Source organism: Felis catus, chromosome A3, assembly GCF_018350175.1.
Source record: "Felis catus isolate Fca126 chromosome A3, F.catus_Fca126_mat1.0, whole genome shotgun sequence".
NCBI lineage: Eukaryota > Metazoa > Chordata > Mammalia > Carnivora > Felidae > Felis > Felis catus.
This window is the reverse complement of record NC_058370.1, coordinates 37,641,994-37,662,668: the sequence shown is the minus strand read 5'-3', so window position 1 is coordinate 37,662,668 and position 20,675 is coordinate 37,641,994. Positions and strand designations below refer to the sequence as shown.

The following is a 20,675-nucleotide window of genomic DNA, read 5'->3' as shown; positions in this document are numbered from 1 at the left end:
TTCCATATAGGGAATATAAATGCATCCATTCACTTCCTCTCATTAACTTAACAGTCAGGCTTTGAACAATGAGATTGATTAACATATCCATTGTTCTCCTATGCTTTTGCCTCAAATTCTTACTTCTTTAGGGATCAAAGATATCTGAATTCTTAGCAAACAAATGACCCAGCAAAACCAGCTCTGTAAAATGTAGTGGCACCAAAAGTGCCAGAATGGATTTTTTACTGTTTCAAGGGACCTACAAAAATGCTAAGGAAAACAAATCTATGAACCAATTTTATTTTTATTTGCATTTAACATGATTATACACATTCATGTGTCTAACAAGATCTGCACTGTTACATTAAAAATACAGTACAATAACATTCAACATGAGGTACTTCATATTTATATATTTTTCCTTCATAAATAATGCTGTAAGCTACTAAATTCAAGCACTCTGATGCACAAGTGGCTAGTGTCTTGAATTAGCTGAGCTTATTTAAACACCTTAAAAAACAAAAAAGACAGTTCAGTGCAATAATTATGTAGAAATTAGACCATTTACTTAAATACTATATTAAGATATGCTTAAAGAATGTTACATTAGAACTGCTAGCCTAGTTCCCCTTTATCCCCAGTATGAACAACAACAAAGACTGCCAGATACATTGGGAAAAGCATCTACAGAGTATTCTGTTTAATAAGTTGTGTTTATACACTAGAGTTGCCTGCCTTGTCAGAACAGTAAAAGCTACAAAATTCGAGATTACCAAAGAAAATAAAGCAAGCACGTTAGCTTTCATTCCATGTTGTTGAAAATGCAAAAGGGAGAACAGGATTTAAAATACAAAATTTCTCAGTCTAAATACAATTTTCAAATTTAACCCACAGCTCTTGACACCAGCCAATCAGGTGGTGGATGTGTCTTTTCTTTTTAAGTAATAGTAATTAACATAAAATGAAGCGCTGACACCCCCAGTGTACAGGATCTCCCTCTGCTCTCTACCAGCTGTTCCCTAGCCACGTGGAGGGCATCTTGCTAACAGGAGCACTGACAGTGAGCGTTACCAAATGAGCAATCTTCACTCTGAGGTTATCACACCCACCTCAACAATCTGAGATGATGAAATTAGTGCTAAATCAAGTTTTTTCTCCTCTGGCTTAAAAATGAGTGCCTTCTAAACAAGTGCATAGTCTACCAATTTGCATGGTAGCTATGAGTTACTGAAATGTTTAACCATAATTTAAAAGCTAAGTCCTTTATAGAAGTATTTCTTAAATTGAAAACATACCTTTGTTTCATAGATACTTTGCCAAAACTACTGTGTGTCATCTCCCTAATAAGAAATAATTGTTAGATAATTTTGGAAAGTTGTCCTGGGAATACTCATCTATAATCACCAGTAACAGCTTCTGATCATCTATGCTAACAGGCATAGGTAATGGCAAACATGATTAAAACATTTCCCATAATCCAGTGTTCTCCTCCGTCAGGGAAGCCGGCCAAAAGCAACAAGCCCACGTCTACAGGGGAAAAAGTGGCCCAGAAGCACAGTGAATAAGATCAGGGTAGTCACTCACTGGGGCCTTCCTCAGGCCAGCAGGGGGACCATTTGTGTCTCACCTCTTACTGGCCAGGCAGGGAGGAGACAATTCCTGAGTCGGCAGACATACCTGCATGCACACGGACGCGCACCGACGCCCACAACGCGCACACGCCCACCCACCCCAGGACTAACCCCTGGCTCCAGACAAGCCAGCATGGGGCTCACAGAGCAGGAGAAGGAGGCGGCCAGGGACCACACTCTGGGTGGTGGGGGAAGCCATCTCAGGATCACACTGAGCAGAAAAGCTGCTCAGAAACACATGGATACTTTAGCTGGAAGTGAACACACTGGACACTCCCAGGGTCACAGGCACTAAACCATCACAAGCCGTCACTGAAGGAGAATTTTTGGATGAGCTTTCCCCTCCTTTGTTTACATTAGCCACGTACAAATAAGAGGGCTGGATGGGATGCTGATACAATGAATATTAGGTACAATCAAGTATATCACTCCAAACCTTTTTTTTTAAACCCTGCAGGCATATATTGGCACTTTAAGATGGCCAAAGGCCAAATTCTAGCAGTCTAGGAACAGGACATAATTATAACTAAGAAGATAGTATGTATGTGGTCAAAGTAGATCAGATAAAATGTATTTCAGATTAAAAAAAAGAAAATCAACAAATAAAAGTATCTTATTACATTAACACGTAGTGCTACAAAACTAATTGTTACTCCATACGTTTGAAGAACTTTTGGTCCTCTTTTCATGGGAAAAGGGGAATAAGGTTCTATACAGTGTGATTTATAAAAACAAGCATATGGTGACAATCAGAAGCAAAGTGGGGAGAAGACTGGCTTTTTTCAAATGGTGCAGTCTACCATGCCATCAAATAAACTATTTGTAGAATGGGACTTTTTTAGGTTTACTTTATAAGCTGTTTTAGTTTAAATTAATAGGCCTGTGATTTCTTCCCTACTGACAATAAAAATTTGTAATTTAGTTAGTTCTAAAAGAAGTAATAGTTTATCTCCTAAACTAAAAGAATAAAAAACTGCTTGTAGAAGTCATGGCCCAAGCAAACATCCAATTTCCTTTGCAGTGTTTAACATTTAACAATCTTATGAATTTAGGATTTGAGAAAAAATAATGCCCAGAGTAAAATATTTAAAATGAAATAAGAGCTAAACATGACTGTCTACTTTCTAAATGTTACTTATTATGAAGCAAAACTTCTTTCAGAAATTGTACACTGAGATTTACCTATAATTTTTGCAGGGGGTGGGGGGGAGAGGGAGTTCTCTTAAAAATAACTCTTATCATTGTTGTTCTGGACTATTTATTTCTATTTGTCAAAATAAAGCCCTAGAGGAAATTCAAGGTGATCCAAACGCTTTAAGTGGGACAAAGCTGGGAGGTCAGTGGGCAGCTGGAAAAGAGCACAAATTCTCCCCAGGTGTATAGATGCAACTCTAAAAACCACAAAGGCTTAATAAGAACTTGGCTCTTTTAAGCATATAGTTAAAAGCTGAATGCTGCATTTTTGCCTGTACATAATTAAAAGGTTGAAAGAAATTAGAAACTGCCTACAGCTTCATTCATTATGAACTACCTGCGTGGATCATGTATCTGCAGATGAGCTAAGCATCAAGCAAGAAGGAACCAGATGTGCACCTCAGAGCTCACACTGCTTCAGGAGGTGTTTTCAAGCATAGAATATAAGTTCAGGGATCTGCCCTCCCTGCACCCCAGTGCCATTGGTGCTATCTGAGGAGCACTGGAACTGGACAGTCACCTTGCCACACTGAACTTCCGTCATGCCTTCTTGTCCGAAGTAGCTGAGTTCATTGCCATCCAGTATCACGCTGGCCGTGTAGAAGGTGTCTGGCTCAATCTGCACTGGGTACTCAAACCACACGGGGAAGGTATTGCTGGAGCCATCTGAGAAGTACTTGCTCAAGTTCTGCCCCAGAACAACGCCCTGCCGCTTGAGTTCAATCTTGGCACTGTACTCTGCAGAGCCACAGCTAGAGCCGTACAGCCCAAAGCCGGCGATGAACACTCTCTTGTCAACTGCAAACTGGATGCTGTCGCAGCGGCCCCGGTAACGCCACTGGTTGCTCCGATAGGCACATGACTGGAAGCGGTGACAGCGCTGGGGCACGAGGCCCTTGCGGGCTTTACTCACAAACTGCAACTCAGGCTTTTTGGCTGCAGTGTACCAGAGGAAGATGTCATTGGTCTCATTGAGAGTTAAAACTCCAGACTGTGCAGCACCATTTGCAAAATCATCCAGGGCCATCGTGGGTATGCGGATCAAGTAAAGCGCCTTTCCGAGGACCTTGCGTTTATTTTCAATGCTCAAAGCTAGATCTTGTCGCTGGCATTCCACTTCAGCCCAGTTGAGAGCTGCCTCAAAAACCACAATTTCTTTGGCATTCAGAGTTTCCCTGCGGAGGATACTTTCTAGAGTTTGGAAGTCAATATCGCAGAATCCCTCAGACTTGAGAGCTAACTCAGCCTGGGCATCGATCACCTCCCAGCAACGCTGGGTCAGGTCTGGCTCCTCAAACAGGCAGCTCTGGGAGAGGAGCACACAGGCGTTCTTGGCGCTCAGGCTGGTCTCCAGGAAATTAACGCAGGCTCTGGCGAGGTGAGGGACAATGTACTTTTTGGCAGCATAAAGAGTGGCCAGCACTGTGTCAGCAGCCAAGTCAATTTCATCACAATAGATATATCTGAAAGACAGCGCACAGCATATAAATGGAATTTTCACAAAATGAGCGTGTCCAGCAAGAAAAGATGCAACTACTTTCAAGTTAGTTCCAAGAAAATTGTCTTATGTGATAGTTATTACAAAAATGATTAGGGATTAAAGAAACCTCTGAAATATGTTAATAAATTATTAATATTTCAACTCAGCAGTAACTTTGTATAATTAAAGACATTAACTTTGTGTTACCATTCTAGCCTCTATTTTATAACCTGCATTCAATGTCTTCAAAAAAAAAAATAGAAGATATTAGAACTGTTTGAAAAAGAACTGCATGTCAGAGTTAATATTAGCGAAAAACAGCAAAGTTTCTGTTATATACATCATATTATATTTAATCAAAGAATAATCTCCCTATGTTCTAGATGCTATATAGTTTTATTTTATAATTTTCTGCATTCATATAGAAACAAATGCCTTCAATACTATAATGTTGGCAATGACTGCATCTTAATGCTATTAACAAAGTATGACTTGAATTTTTCCTAAACACAAAATAAGACCTGAAATTAAACAAGATATTTTGCAAGTAGTTCTAACCTCAAAAGATTATCAAACATGGATTTCAACAATATCTTCCAGTTGCCTTTACATAGAATCCAACATACACTTTGTATCTGGCTCTTCTTTTTTTAAACCCTAAATTCTTTCCTCTCTCTCTCCCCCACGCACTTCTTCTACCTTCAGAATTAAAGAATATATTGTTTCCAGATATATTTAATTAAAAGACGAAAGCAAGAGGGCCTAAATATGCACTATTTTTAGGATTCTGTGATGCATCCTTATGTCAGGAGATAAAACACTTCTTGGTGATTTGGGGGGGATGGTGGCAGTCTCTCTAAATGGTATGTAAAGGTAAAAAAAAATCATCTGCTTCTCTTAGATTGCTATGGTTGAGTACAAGAGTCAGTGAGAAGTACGTATGGGTGAAAAATACAAACTGATAACACTTAAATTTTAAAATTTTTCTAGCTAAGGTGTTTAGCTACTTGCTGTGAAGTTTTCCTTTCGTTACTATATTTTAACTTCATGAAACACTTTTAACAAAAGATTAGCAATGGCTTCTGTGAACAAAGTAAAAAAACCCCACAATAATGACAATAAGTAAAATGCCCACAACCACAAATGAAACCTCCAGTTTTGCTCCCAGGAAGCTCTTTTTCTTCCGACAGGCTAAGCCATGTACCACCACTGGCAAGACCGATTTCACAAAATACTGGCAGCTTCGTGATGCCCTGACCTGAGAACCAGGACCTTGGGGAGGAATCTGGAACACAGTCAGCACTTTGTAGTTCTTACCCTGAACACTGAGCAGTAAGCAGTGTTCCCTTTTTCTTGACAATTCCCTTTCTAGGAATACTGGCTACTCGGCCACACAGTGCACTTGTCTGGAAGACCTGGCCTCCACTACTCTGGAGACAGTGCAGTACTGATCAACAGTGGCCCAAGGGCAAACAGCACCCTACTACATTTCTTATTCTTACCGCTTTTGGTGGACTGCATGTATAATTTTAAAAAGCTGTATTGAGATATATTCTAGGTAATACATCTGTAAGAAAAGATGCTTAGCAAATGACTTAGGTAAAATGTAACTTTGTAATTTCTTATTCATGTTTCCTAATTATGTATACATGTGGCTGAATCAACAACACAACACTACTGGACTGCAGTGCAGTCAAAATGCTGAACTCGTGTTGCCGTTCTCCTCCGCCAGAGACAATGTCAAATATACAAAGCTGACTTTATGGGGGAAAAAAACAAAACAAAACAAAACAGAACAAAACCCTTTCCAGGTAAAACTGGTTTCTGTACACATCCCTCGTCACTAACTGTTGGTTGTTAAAAAGTGGTGAATTAGTTTCACCTTTTGGTAGGTACTTCATATGCTCACTTATCTTTAATTTCCCTATTTCCCACTGTCAAAGTTTCAGTTAGAAGAAATTAGATTTCAAAACTACAACATAGAGAATTGAATACTTCAAGTGCTAGCACTATAGTACTTATTTTTCAGTAGAAGCAGACAATAAATATATTGCAACATTTTAACTATTTGTGGGATTATTGTCCAACTTGTTGACACACAGAATAATTTTTTTCAACAAACCTATTTATTCCAGTGAACCAAAATCCCTACAGCAGCAGATATCCTTGAATTCCTGATATACTTGGTGTGCTAGAATAAGGATTTAACACAAATCATTAAGTATTATTTAAAATTATCATCAGATTTTAATCACACTGTCTAGCGCCAATACACATCAAAGAAGCGGATTCTATTTAGCTGATTAACATGTACTGGATTCTGAAAAGCACCATGAGACATAAAAAAACTATTTTTTAAAGAAGTATGTACCTTACAGCTTTACATTTTTATATTACCCATTAAATACATATAAAACTATAGAAAACTATTCATCTGTCTCAAAAACGTCTCCTCTGCTACCAAATGCAAATGCCTCTTATCCTTGAGAAATGGTATGTGATTTTATGTAAGAGTATGTATATGCATGTATATATAAAGATCAGATTATTTCAACACAGTAAGTTTTACATTTGTTGACAGAAAACAGTAACTCCTGGAAAACTCAAAAATCTCCTAACTGGTGGTACTTAAATGAGGTATACAATTTCTGGAACTGTGAAACAAAAATATATGTCTCTAAAGACTTCTTCATACATGATGCTGTCAGAGATAATATGCTCTATTAGACAATGCCTACTCTAGGAAGTTATTTTTCTTTAAGTCATTAAAAATGAAATCACTGTACATGTCACTTGCTCCCAAAAATCTCACGCCAAAGTGTTATTATAAATGCCTGCACCATTCCACATGCTTTCCACCGAAAGATGCACAGCAGTTTTCTCCAAAAACATTTACAAGGTAAGCAGCTCCCTCTTTCTTCATCATTCTCCCTTTCTGTTACACAGAACTTACATTTAACTGTGAAACCAGCGGAGTACAGACATGGCATAAACAAACTCTAAACAAACGAACGGTGCTTACTTCAGCATAGCGAGAAAAGCAGCAGGCTCGACATCTGGTATACGGATTTCATCTTTGTCCTCAGCAAGTTCTCCGTAGAACATTGCATGGAACACAGAGCTCCCAACAGCTAAAACATACTGTGGAGAAAGGGAAATCTTATTTCATGCACTAAACTACAAGCATTTTCAGTAAATCAATCCAGAAAAACAAGTCTAGGCAATCAGGTTCAGTGGACATAGAGCACCTACACCTGCTCTTTTTTCAAAGCCAAGGTACAGTGTATCTTGCCGTGAAAGCATGATAGATGTTCACGCAAGCCAGTCTTTACGCTGCCAATTACCTCAAGGCTTTAAGAGATTAATGGACAAGTTCCCTCATTACAAAATAAATAAATAAATGCATAAATAAAATAAAAATGTATCTAACCAATTTCTAAGGGAAGAGTAATAAACATGACTTTCCTAACCTGTCCCAACAACTTTCCATGACTGGAGAGTTAAGAGGGCATGTTTTTGTGTGGGACGTAAAGCAGGGTAGAGAGAAACAAAGAAAAAAATTAAGCGTGGCCAAGACCCTTTGGAGAGGCTGTGCCTTCTCTGTGATGGGTGAAACACGCACTGCCTGCCATCGGCAAGCTGCCCACCCCAACCAAGTTTCATTTCAGGCTCATGGAAAGGGTCCCTCTTTGTAAACCTCAGGACTAAACCAGTAATGCAGCTGTTGCTTACTTTGTGTCCTGGCAACCGCTGAGTCCCACCTGGTGGCCCAACCACAAAATGTACATCTGCCATCAAATCATTATTGAACATCACTGCATTTCTATAAACAGAGGCAATTCATTAATTCACAGCAGTCGGCATTTTTAAAACCCCTCCCCAACATACAAAGCCCACAAAAGAGTCACAAGCTAAAGCAACAGTTTAGTAACTTCGGGGTAAAACTACAAATAAAGATTCCAACTAAACAACTCTGTGATCATTGCAAACACATGGGAAGTAACAACAACAAAAAAAAGTTACACAAACTTTTCATCAGGCTAAGGACAAATAAAAGGTTTCTATCTTCAAACCTTCTGTGGTCCACAGACACAATCCTGTCACTTAAATGTTACAGCTTGCAAAAACATTTTTATCTAAGAGGAAAACAGCTGTACTGTTTTGGAAAAGATACAAGGCAGTTTTCCATTACCAGTAAAGCTTCTGGGAAAAGAGGAAACACAGATTTACGTTAAAATCCATTACAGGTTGTGCAAAAGCAGAAACTTCAACACAGGAAAACTTTGCAAGTAAATGTGCTGGCCCTGCACTTACCTTTCTCGAATGGTAGGATAAAGACCCTGCCAGTTTGGGGCCGGAATAAGGTTGTTGTTACTGAGGTTCTGCTGGTGGTACTGCTGGACAGTGGTGCTGCTGGAGCTGGCTGGTTTTTTACGAGGGAATATATCAGCAGCCATCTTCTTCTTCTTTTTAGTCTTCAAGGTAATTATTTCATAACAAACTGGGGGCAACTTGCTGTTGCTGCCGCCGCTGCTGTTGCCGCTGCTGCTGCTGCTGCTATTTGTTTTCTTCGAGCTTTTCTTGGACCTATTCTTTACCGTCTCTGGAAGCATCAAGAAGAAGGTGAGACATTTCATGTTCTTTTCCTTGTCATCTACCATGAGTACAGTGTGTCTCTCTTTACGGCTAGAGATCCCAAATTGGTGTAAACATCAAGGAAAGGAGGCTAGCATGAGCCAAGATGTTAACAGAAACCAACAAGCTGATGTTTTGCTTCTTTTCTCAGCCGGACAAGGTGACCTTTTCACTATGTTGAATAGAAACTGCCTTTAAGTTTTATCCAGTACTGGGTCTGCTAAATACATCTCCATCATGATTCCTATTTCTCTTATTTGCTCATAAAAATAACCCAGTTTCCTAGATCACCTGCAAATGCTACACTGAGCGAAGATGACAGGCAGAGAGCCGCACTGCTTGTTCTCTGAATTAGGTTAGCAAGATGTGCTGGAGCCGCGCGAGTCTGTTCAGCCGGCTGAAGTTGTGTGGTGAATGGATCGGAGGAGAGTAGGTATTACAGCCCTGCAGATGGAGTCAGACAGCCAGTGCTCCGAGCCAATAGCTGAAGTCACCAATCATGATTGGACCAAGCAAAACAGTGACACCTATTGTAACGTGCATAGCTCTCATATTAAAGGAACAGCAGTTGCATTCTGTTGCCTCCTGTATTATTGCATATTTAAATAAGATAAACAACCTATGAAATATATCTGCAAACTGGAAAGGAACAGTTTGTGCCCACGGATTTCCCTTCAGTAGACATACATTTTAATTTCCCTAGCTAAATAAGCAGGATCAATTAACAAAGGGTAGGGACTGATATGTACTCTGTATTTCTAGTAAAATCTTTATCCCGGCAGTACTTAGTTTCAAATACTTCAAACAAAATTCTCCTTTCTTCCAGCTAAAATGCATTATTAATAGCAAAACCATACTAAACAACACATTTATTACAGCTTAATGGAAAGGAATGTTGTTTTTCTTTTTCCAGTCTCTTTGAATGCAAGTTATAGTCTAGTGCAAAATAAGAGAGATGAGGTCATGTGTTCATTTTACCTCCCAACATTTTCTAGTTCCTATAATGATCTTTGACAGGAGTTTCAGGTCAGAAAATACTTTTAAATTAGTCTAAGATTATACCAGTAGTAGTTTAGCAGCACTGAAACTACAGACAAATAAAAATAAGATTCAAATGAGACAAGTCTGCTAATCAGTTTTTAAAAGCTGTAATTCACTAAAAATATGTCAGATGGGGGGCCCTGTTCAGGACCTCAAAATCCAGCCTAAATGTTATGGCTACATTTAATTTGTCATAATTTTGAAGAATATAATCCACATCTTCTAACAGAAAACAATAATAAGGCCATTCAAGATGACACATGTTCTGATGCCGCCTAGTTAAAATGCAAACAGGTTCTCTCCGCCTGGAATCAGAAGAACATAAACTACTACCTATATGGTTTTCATAGATGTGAACCCCTCAACAATTTCTAGCTTTGTTGAACAAGAAAAAACAAAACACCTGCTGTAAGATCCACACATCTTTGTTTATTTTTAAAGAGGGACTAATCAGGAGACTTAATCTCACCCCTAGCTATCTGGACTACTCTCATTTGTTCCAGGTACAGCCGCTATTTGCTACTCCCACCAGCCCCCTCCGCGACCCCCGAACGCAGACTTCATGGCCATGGTCCTGCTTGTTGCACAGCATTCATCTGAATAATGAGTACCTGACAGAGTGAGGGCTCAACGAATGGAGCTATGATGATGATTATAACTAGTAATCTGCTGCAGATAACACACCGAAATCAAACTTTAATCCCTGGGACCCTCGGTCATGAGACTGAGCCAAGGAATATCCTCTGTATTGTCATCATTATTACCCTTAAAACCCTTACATCATTATTGCAAAGCCAGTGCAAGGCAGACTGTGTATGTAGGACCACGGCCTTTACCACAGGTTATTCACCCCCATTTTAGATGGACCCTGAAGTGCTGCTTATTTACTACAATTATTGTGTTCCCGATCACAGGGCTACCACAAGCATATATATATATATATATATATATATATATATATATATATATATACACATACATACATACATACACACATACTTTCAAATCACACAATGTTACAGGAAGAGAGCTCTAGAGACTCATTTTTAAAGCCCATGGTGAAAGGTATAAAGAAGGAACAAATGAGCTCCTATTTGAACTAACTCCCAGACTGACGTTAAAATCAAAGGATTTCTCTCCTTGCTGGTCGGCTACAGAACTTCCTGACAACAACCTCCTAGGAAAGCCCCCACGACGGGATGACAGGAAGGTCCTTGGTCCTTCTGACCAGGATAGTCCACACATACCAGGCTTTCAGGTCTGACAGTAACCAATTAGAATGGAAAGGGAAACGAGCTGCTACAAGACCGACTCACTAATAATTGTTAACTGGACAGACAAAATAGAAAAAGCACAGGGGCACCTGGGTGGCTCAGTTGGTTAAGCATTTGACTCTTGGTTTTGGGCTCAACTCATGATCTCACAGTTTGTGGGCTCCCAGCTGCTAGTGTGGAGTCTGCTTGGGATTCTCTCTCTCCCTCCCTCTTTCTCTCTGCCCCTGCCCTGCTTGTGCATGTTCTCTCTCAAAATACATAAATAAACTTAAAAAAAAAAAAACAGGAAAAGCATAAAAAGTAGAAGACTTCGTGGTTTTTGTTCATTTCACATGTTGTTCAACACCTTTTACCAAGAAAGCCTCAAACAAACACTGCTCTTACACCACTAAAATAAAAAGTGCACCTAATAGTTTGAGCGAAAATTACAGAATATTTTAAAAACTGCTCTTTCTGAAATTAAAGGTTTCAGGTATTTGGACAATTAAGTTTCGTGGAAATATTTTGTGAATATACTAGTTACAAGAAGCAGTCCTAAACTGGAGTCCCCTAAAACCGTGCTGCCAAGAGGGTGTTGCCCTTCATGAGGTGTGGGGGCTGATGAGCATGGCTGTGAAAGATGTGTTCTTCACTACAAAAAAGTAATCCAATTAAAAGACAAAAATGACATTTCAATTTTTGTGGCCAATCTGAAAAGCATGAAAATGATAATAAAATCAAGACATGGAAAACTTAAGAGCTTCATTTTCCTACCACGGTTTAAAAGACAGGTAGTATAAAGTCCTTGCTACTACAAGTGTGGTCCACAGAACAGCAGCATCAGCAGCAACACCATCTCCTGGGAGCCTGTTAGAAATCCAGAGTCTGCATTTTAATAAGACCCTCCAGGTAATAAGTATGATGTTCAAGTTTGACAACACCTCATGTAAGATTAAAATAAGAGGGTTACAGGGTCTCCCAAAGATCCAGTATCAACACCTGGTGCCATGTTTTGCATTCCATTATCAAGTAAATGGAGAAAAAATACAAAATGATTTAATTTGGCTTGGTCATAAAACTTAACCTTCATGTCTTACTCTGAAATTCTTCTGATTAGGCCCAAAATGTCAAAATTCTAGGATTCACGTGTGTGCACAGCCAACTGAGAGGCTTCAAAATATTTTTCAATGCTCTGGAAAAGCTCATGCCCAGATTATTTTACAGGACAACGACAGAGACCATTTTAGTCAGAAACATTAAGGATTAAAGAATGCCAAGATGAACGACTTAATATTTATACAATAATCTACTTCATAATTCTGTTTCAAAAAATTAGTATTGTGACACAGCAAAACTAGTAATCAAATAATGTGGTTCAGTCCTGGTGCAGCCACAAAAGACTGTGTGTATGTGTGTTGAAGGTGAGGGGTGCCTGAACAAATCATTTAGCCTTAAAGGGCCTCAAGTTCCTCAGCTACAATATGAAGAGGTTCTCTAGAATAGATGACTGTTTTTCAATCTGTACCTTCAATCCACTTTAGTAAGAAATGCATTTTATATTCAGACTCAGTATTAGCACAAATGTGAAAACACACACAAAAATGGAAAGACCGTTCACAAAACAAAAACTCTTAGCATGTTACGACAGTATAGATATTATCTTATTTTTCTCTTTTATTTTTATTGTTGGTCTGGATTCATTCCATTGATTTCATGACCACAGTTTAAGTAATAATGGTCTAGCTTTATTTTTAATAGCTTTCAAGGTTTCATATTCTAGGGTTCTTTTCTATCAAGAACTTGCACTTGAAGGAGGATATGGCAGCTCAACAAATAACATGCACAACTGGGAGTGTGCATTTATTTTTCTAGAAAGAGAAGCCATAGTTATCATCTGTCCTTCAGAGTAATCCATGATCCAGAACACAATAAAATATTATGAAAATCTAAGACTGATGTGAATATACAAAGTATTTATATCACTTTCCTCTCTGCTTTCTTTTCTACAGTTTAGTTCATTAAACACAAATTATAGCTTCTTTTTCTCCCTTGAAATTAAATGTAAAGAGTTCAAACTCCATCTGTTGAATCTACAACCCAGAAACATTACCCACTATGTTGAAGAGTGAATAAATCAAGGATATCAGCTCGAAATCTATTGTCATATTCCACCTCTAAAATTTCCTTACAACAACTAGCGTTACACTTCCTGAATTTTAAAGCTGTTTTGAGACATGGTTAATCTGCCCTAATATATTGGTCAAGGAGCCACCAATCTTTTATGAAGTATACGCATGTATCTCCCACTTTTCAAAAGTTCACATTATGGACTTCGCTCTTATGAAGGACCTACATTAATACATGTTTTCACTAGCCAGAGGAAATACAAAGAGAAATTTTGCTTTTATGAAAAAAAGCACAACAGGCCTTCAGCATTTGTTTTGCAGTGAGCCATTCCAGAGGCAGTACACATTTTGAGAAAAGTGGCACCACCACTCCCCTTCCCCAGGAACTCTACTCAGCATCAAGCTCCATAGCTCTGAACTCTATGAGCATCTGTGCTTTACACCTTGATTTATTTTGCGCATCCATTAGCAACATGTGTCCTAAAGTATCAGAAAAGCCAAAGAGAGGCTATTTTTGGGGGTCTGGGAACACTCAAGACTTTTTCCAAATAAACTAATGGTAATTGCTTCTTCTTTGTGCCATTTTGGCCTACAAAAGGTTTCACAGGTACACTGTACTTCTGGATAGTAGGGGAAACACGTGCTCTTAAAATACAACATGCTAATCATGTAACATGTTAAATGACTGGCATACGATAGTGAGCAAGATTACGAACCAAACTTAACAAGTTAGCTAGTAAAAGTGGATTTTAGATAATTTTTACAATTGTCAGAAAGTTCAATCATCTTTCTCTCTTTTCATTCAATTCCCAATAATAACAAAATTATCAACAGAATTTAAGTTCACTTAGATCATCACTCTTCACCACTGGAAGGTTTGCCAGACATCTCTCTTCATTTAGTAGAAACCTGTATATTCAGTTTGGGACCTGAATGAGATTTGGAACAGAGAGGGACAATACAAATTAATACATTTAATGCAACTCTGTCCACAGATAAAGTGACTAGGTGTCCAGAAGATTAAGGGAGTTGTGAATAGTTAGGGAGGGGGGTAATGTCTGGACTAGAATAAAGATTTCCAGACTGCTTGCCTAATGTTGTCTGTTCCACTCTAATTTCCATCCACAGTTAATTATCCCCACATTTTTACATAATGCTTTATTTTCATATTTTTATCTACTTTAAAAGAAAAAAAATATATGCAAAAATTACAGATATGAAAACCATGAACATGTGTATGTGTGTGTACACACACACACACACACACACACACACACACACACACTCCATACCCTGCAGAAAGAATTCTAGGGCATTTTCTGGAAAGAAATGGAGAGGAACTCTAACAGGAAGGAACATAAATGCCTAACAGCCATGAGGAAGCTGCTGAAACACACAGAAGAGGCTCTCCAGGTAAAACGAAAGTTGGAAAAACCAGGCACTCGTGGTCTACCCCAACAAATCCTATGTCAACAAGAATGCTGGCAACTCTTGTTTAACTTGCTCTAACTCTGGACTCCTTGTCTGAACTTGCATTTGGTTTACCACAAGATACCTAAACAGCTACAAGTGAAGTTAACATGATAAACTGTGGAAAGGATCACTTCTAAAAATTACTGATAGACCATCACAGAGGAGAGAAATTTCAATCTAACCTGATTAAGTCACAATGGAACAGGGTATTGTTTTTGCTTACTTTTCAATACTGAGCAAAAAAATACGCTTGTGATATAAGATAAAAAAGATAAGCAGCAAAATGTTGGCAGTTCCTAAAAATAGCAACAGCTGCTGGAAAATAGACGATATACTTTCTAAATTTAGAAATAAATATGGAGCCAAGCATTGGCAGCATGGTATAGTGAAAAAAGCAAGAGCCATCAAGAAGTGACCTTAAGGTACTGAATATCCATGAGTCTCATTTTATTCATCTGCTAAATGGGGTAATTATACCCATTCAGCCCTTTCAGGTTTACTGTGAAGGCAAGATTACATGTTTGTGAAAGCGTTTTGATAAAAGTCTAAAACGCTTCCCAAAAGGTAAGCTTTCACTATTAGTAACAACAGTACCCAAAGCAGGAAATATTTGTGATACAATCTTCCAAAACAACAAAAACCCAAAAATTAATCTGGCTCCCTGCCCTTATAATCTTCCAGGTCTCACAACTAATGACATTCCATCCCATCTGCAGGCTTGCTCTAGCCTCACTCACAGGCCAAGAGGTCCTGGGTTGCTGAGGCTCTTTGTGGGGATTTTGCAGGTGAGGTTGTGTTGTACACTGTGATTAGGTCCCCACCTGATGCCTAAATCTACACCTGGAACCCATACTCCAGGCCAGATGTCCCCTGGAGTTCACGCCTGTGAGACCGCCTGTTGGCAGATGCCCTGCTGGACCCCTTTTCTGAGAGGGCCCAAAGCTACAACTTACCCATCTACGGAACTAGCAACTCGACTTGACCTCTCTCAGCCATGACCTAGTTTGAATTATAGCACCAAGGGTGAGAACACAAGCATTTCGGCGAAGCATACCTCAGTGTGGCTGAAAGGATAAGACTCGTGGACAGTTTCATTAAGTTATTTCCTTCTCACCACACAGAGCTCCAGTTAACCTTCACTTGTTCTTTAAACTTAGGAAATATGCCCAAAGGTAGAATGTGACTATCTCTGAAGGCAGGAACAATGATTTCTTTTTAAAATTTTGTATGATATTTAACATGATATTTGATGCTTCTATAAGCTGTGTCTGTATACACTTGTTTGGAATACTAAACACCTCACTGAAATCCCAAGTCATTCTCTATCATGTTAAATGAGGTGATCGTGAGAAGAAACAGTATATAAAATTTATCATATGAGATACTCTAAAGATAACTTTTTTTTTATTTTTTAATGTTTTTATTTATTTTTGAGACAGAGAGAGACAGAGCATGAGCAGGGGAGGGGCAGAGAAAGAGGTTGATACAGAATCCGAAGCAGGCTCCAGGTTCTGAGCTGTCAGCACACAGCCCGACGCAGGGCTCAAACTCACAGACTGTGTGTGTGTGTGTGTGTGTGTGTGTGTGTGTGTGTGTGTGTGTGTGTGTGTGAGAGAGAGAGAGAGAGAGAGAGAGAGAGAGAGAGAGAGAGAGAGAGAGAGAGAATATCCCAACCAGGCTTTGCACTTACTGTCAGTACAGAGCTCAATGCAGGGCTTGATCTCACAAAACTTGAGATCATGACCTGAGTCAGACGCCCAACTGAATGTGCCATTATTTAATTATTAAGACCTCCCCTGTTTTAACGTCTCTGAAATTGGATTTATCTTATAATTGATGGCAACTAATAGTACAACTAGTAGGACTTTTTCTTCCCTTTCTTATTTGTACATAAAATAATACCATGTCTTACAGCTGATGACACCTTATAATCAGTGAAATAAGGTAAAAGGTACACAAGTCAATGGAAAGAAAGGATTCTCTTTAGATTGGTTAATTATTCCCCCAACCAGGCAAGATGGCCTCTCAAAATTCTGGCTCAACTACACTAGAATAACTAAGGTTTCATCAAGAAGTCCTTTGTTAAAGTTTATAATCACAATTCTCAACTGAGTTTGCTACTTTGACAACCAATAATATGCAGAGAGTCTAGATGGAAATTCCAAAATGAGAATTTCCATCGGTAAGAGATCCAGCATTAATGCAATGCATTTCTCCTATTTTCTCAGGGCACAACAACTATACACGTACACAAACCTGGTTAATAGAAGCCTGTTAATTCTTTGGGTAATGTTTACTAAAGATATTTTACCAATCAATGTAAGATTAACTTACAACATCATTACACATAGATTAAACCTGGAGCTAAATGAGTCCTTAGAAATCATTATTTTCAAACAAATAGAATCTATATTAAAATGCTAAAGAGGGAGACATATTGTTACTATAATACAATGATTCTATTCTATGTATTACTTTCACCTAGGTACCTAAAAACAATTTATCCAAAGAAAAGTAAAATCAGGCCTCAAGAAGTCTCTTGTGAGAAGGCCAGAAAGAAGACTACAGTGATCCAACAGGGGACATTAATCCTACTAGAAATGCTGGAATGGAACAATCTTGCTGTGACCTTCTGTAGGTTGGTTGTTGGCTTCAGTTCACAGGAAGAAAATTGTGTGCTAGTCAAAGAAAAACATTTTTTCTTAGTTGTTTTTTTTTTTTTAACTTCAGTGGGTGATTTTTTTTTCCTGATATTAGGAATAACTAAAAACATTTCCATAGTCAGATCATTAAAATAAAATCCAAAGCCCTTCTTCATTAAGGCCTAACCTAAACTTAACCAAAGAATGTCTTGCTGTATTTGGGAAAGTCACTTTTCCAATAAGCACATGGAATGGGACAATGCTCTAATCATCAGATACTGTATATCAATACTGGTTATTAATGGGGTAAATATCACAGACCAATTTCCCTAACATTCACAATTCTACTGGTAAAAAAAAACTCTACAAGATGAAAAAAAAAAAGATTACCAAATACCAGTCATCTAAATATGTGTTGTGCCCTTAGTCACTAAAAGGTGCTTAGAAATGAACACTGCTCTCCTATCATTCAATTTACCACTACCTCCTAAAACAATGAAGTAATGATATACATGATATTAGCTTTAAAATTTTCATCACTCTAAAGTGAACAGAATTAGGTTTGGTAAAGGCAAGGCTGAGGGCGGCGGGGGGGGGGGGTTGGCAAGTGAGCATGACTTTTATTTCTTATTTTAACAAAATCACATAGAAAAAGACTAGTTACCAATGTGGTGATTATGTCATCATAATCAATACATCGACAAGGGTCTCAATTAATTACTATTTAATGAAATGCCTTCCTTCACTTTTACAATGTATGTGTCTGGAATGAAATATAGTTATTTTAAGCAAACAGTGCAAGATCTAAAAATAAGAAATCTGTTCCACTGAGATAAATTGTGCCACGGGAAAATACAAACATATGAGAAGTTATACAAGGCATCTTCACACCCAATTTCTAACCTATCTTTTCTAGAGTAGGGACCACCAAATGAAAATGAAAAAGGCACATACATTCTAAACTAAGCCACAAAAACGTTTCCTAACAAAAAATTCAAGTAGAATTAGAAGCCTGTGACAGAGGATGATTATAGAAACCAGCTTCTGGCAAAAACTCACAGTAAAATCTATCCTAAACACAAATTTAAAAAATAGATTTTATGCTACTTTTAATTAGCTGTTAAGTACACAATTCTCCATGACTGTTGTGAAGGACACTGTCCTATAAAGGTTGGCAAAACCCTCACTATATCAACACCAAGTAACATTCAGAAATTGCCCCCATTTGCTGCAGAAAATAATAATTTGGCACTGATAAAGTATTCCCTTGTTGTCTCCACCCCTCATGCTGCTGTAATTGGAATAAAGTTGAGAGGGTTCTGTACTTAGTTTCACTGCATGCACCAGAAGTAGAAAAATAAGGTATTTCAAAGAAAAATTCAATTGTAATATATATTCAGCAAGCATTTCTTTTTTTAATTAAGAGCTACTATATAAGTAGGTCAGTACTTGAACTGCCCAGAGGTACAGAATAAAAGAAGTTAATTTCTCATAAAATAATGCTCCAATGAGTCTCACTTAGAAAGTCAAAAGTATTCATAAGAGTATGTTTTTAAATTTGGGTTTCCTGAATCTGCATCACAAAACAACAGGTAGACAGTGTTTACATGTGTACGTTAACTATAATGCAATTAAAGATTAATGAACATTCAAATCCAAATATATCCTCAACAAGTGGCAATTCAACTGTTTAATTCTGTTGTTATTGTTTCAATAACAGAGAAACAGCCAGTTCACCATAATTCAGAGGTACATGGACCCATACATGGGTTTCAGACCGTCTCTGAAAATGGTGATCACAATTTATAGGAGTTAGGTCTCTGCATACGCATTCTAATAGCCAGCTATAGGGAAGCCGTGATCCACTAAGACTTTAGAATTGGAAACGTGGTTGATATCACTATTTAAGGTAACATTCTCTCATAAAGTTTAATATAGCATCAAACAGGAAACAAAAAGGAATATTAGGTGGCATGTGGCCAAGTGCATGTCAGGACTGCAGACCAAATATCTCTCGAGGAAGAAATGAAGAAATTCTGTCTCATCTTTCTCAGAGAGAGGAAGCCTCATGTTTTGCAATGCGTTCTGAATCGCCATGACATGGCTGTGAGCTAACTTGTCCTCTTCATGAGCTCACTTTGCAAACAAGACTATTCCCACACTGCAGATGAACTAATTGTCTCCTGCCATCCTCACTGCTCTTTCTTCCCTACAAATCTACTCACCAGAAGCCTATCTATCCTTCAATGTAGTCCAAAGACACCTCAACAAGGAAGATTTTCTGGTGCTTAGAAACTATCCATGCAGTACTTTCTCACATTCCATTTTGCCTTATGGTGTCTGATTAGTAAGACGTTCTCTGAGGGCTGCATCTCTGCATCTCCCAAAGAGAGCTAACAGCACCACACCCATACCAGGCTTTCAATCACTTTGTAACAGGAAGGACCTAGTCCAACACATCCAAGTCCATCTAGAACCCTAGATGGCATTTGTGGAGTACAACTGGTCCTGGGCTTAAAATGGTCTGAAACTAAGGTCTATGATGTTTCTAGCTGCCTGAGCTGCAGGCTTATGCTAGGTACAGTGGTAAAGAACCTAGACATCTATTAAATGTGTCCCCAGGCTCTCCTGAACATGTCTAAGCATAAATGTGGTTTTGTAATATCACATTCATCTTGCAGCTAGGCCAACTGACAATACTAAAGTTCAACTTAAAGCATGTCCCCACATGTGCTTAAAAAGCAAGGCTTTACTTTACCAGAAGTGTAAAACTTACTGGAGTAAGGATATTCACATATTCAAAGTGTGAGTTAACCATGGCAAGACCCAGTTACTAGGACAAAGCTGCCTTTATCAACTAGTCTCAATTCATGGTCTGGCATATTTATTTATAGCACCAGTAGAGAATTTTAGTGATTTAATGAACTGGAAAGGATAATAAATTCTCGGCAATTCACATGAAAGGAAGAAAGCAGTCATATGAATAATCTAAAAAAACAGATAATTAAAGAGACTTTTCCTTTGAAATGTGTTTCGTCTATATTTAACATTGAATGGATAAATTTCCACTACATTAGACACACCCAATCTTCAAACAAAGTAATAAAACAGGCTTGTGTGTACAGGGCTCGGTATATGAACAGTCTGGAAACTCACGCCTACATGGCAAACAAACACAGTGCCAGGGATGGGCAATGTCACATTAAGATTACTGCGGA

General features: G+C 38.4%; 1 protein-coding gene across 4 annotated transcripts in view; it reads right to left on the bottom strand.

The window, feature by feature from the left end:
- Positions 1-268: 268 nt before the first annotated feature.
- The window catches only part of BTBD3 (BTB domain containing 3), a 35,040-nt gene continuing 14,633 nt past the window's right edge, over positions 269-20,675 (bottom strand). Inside the window, exons 2-5 of one of the 4 annotated variants that reach the window (XM_023251467.2) lie at positions 8,602-8,890; positions 8,020-8,110; positions 7,310-7,428; positions 269-4,270 (exon numbers count right to left, since the gene is read on the bottom strand). In XM_023251467.2, coding sequence (XP_023107235.1) covers positions 3,238-4,270; positions 7,310-7,428; positions 8,020-8,110; positions 8,602-8,744 — 1,386 coding nt within the window. In that variant the 5' untranslated portion in view covers positions 8,745-8,890 and the 3' untranslated portion in view covers positions 269-3,237. Of the gene's footprint in view, positions 4,271-7,309; positions 7,429-8,019; positions 8,111-8,601; positions 10,880-20,675 lie in introns of those variants that run through there. The other 3 variants (XM_003983785.6, XM_019826836.3, XM_045053879.1) reach the window with 3 other exon arrangements.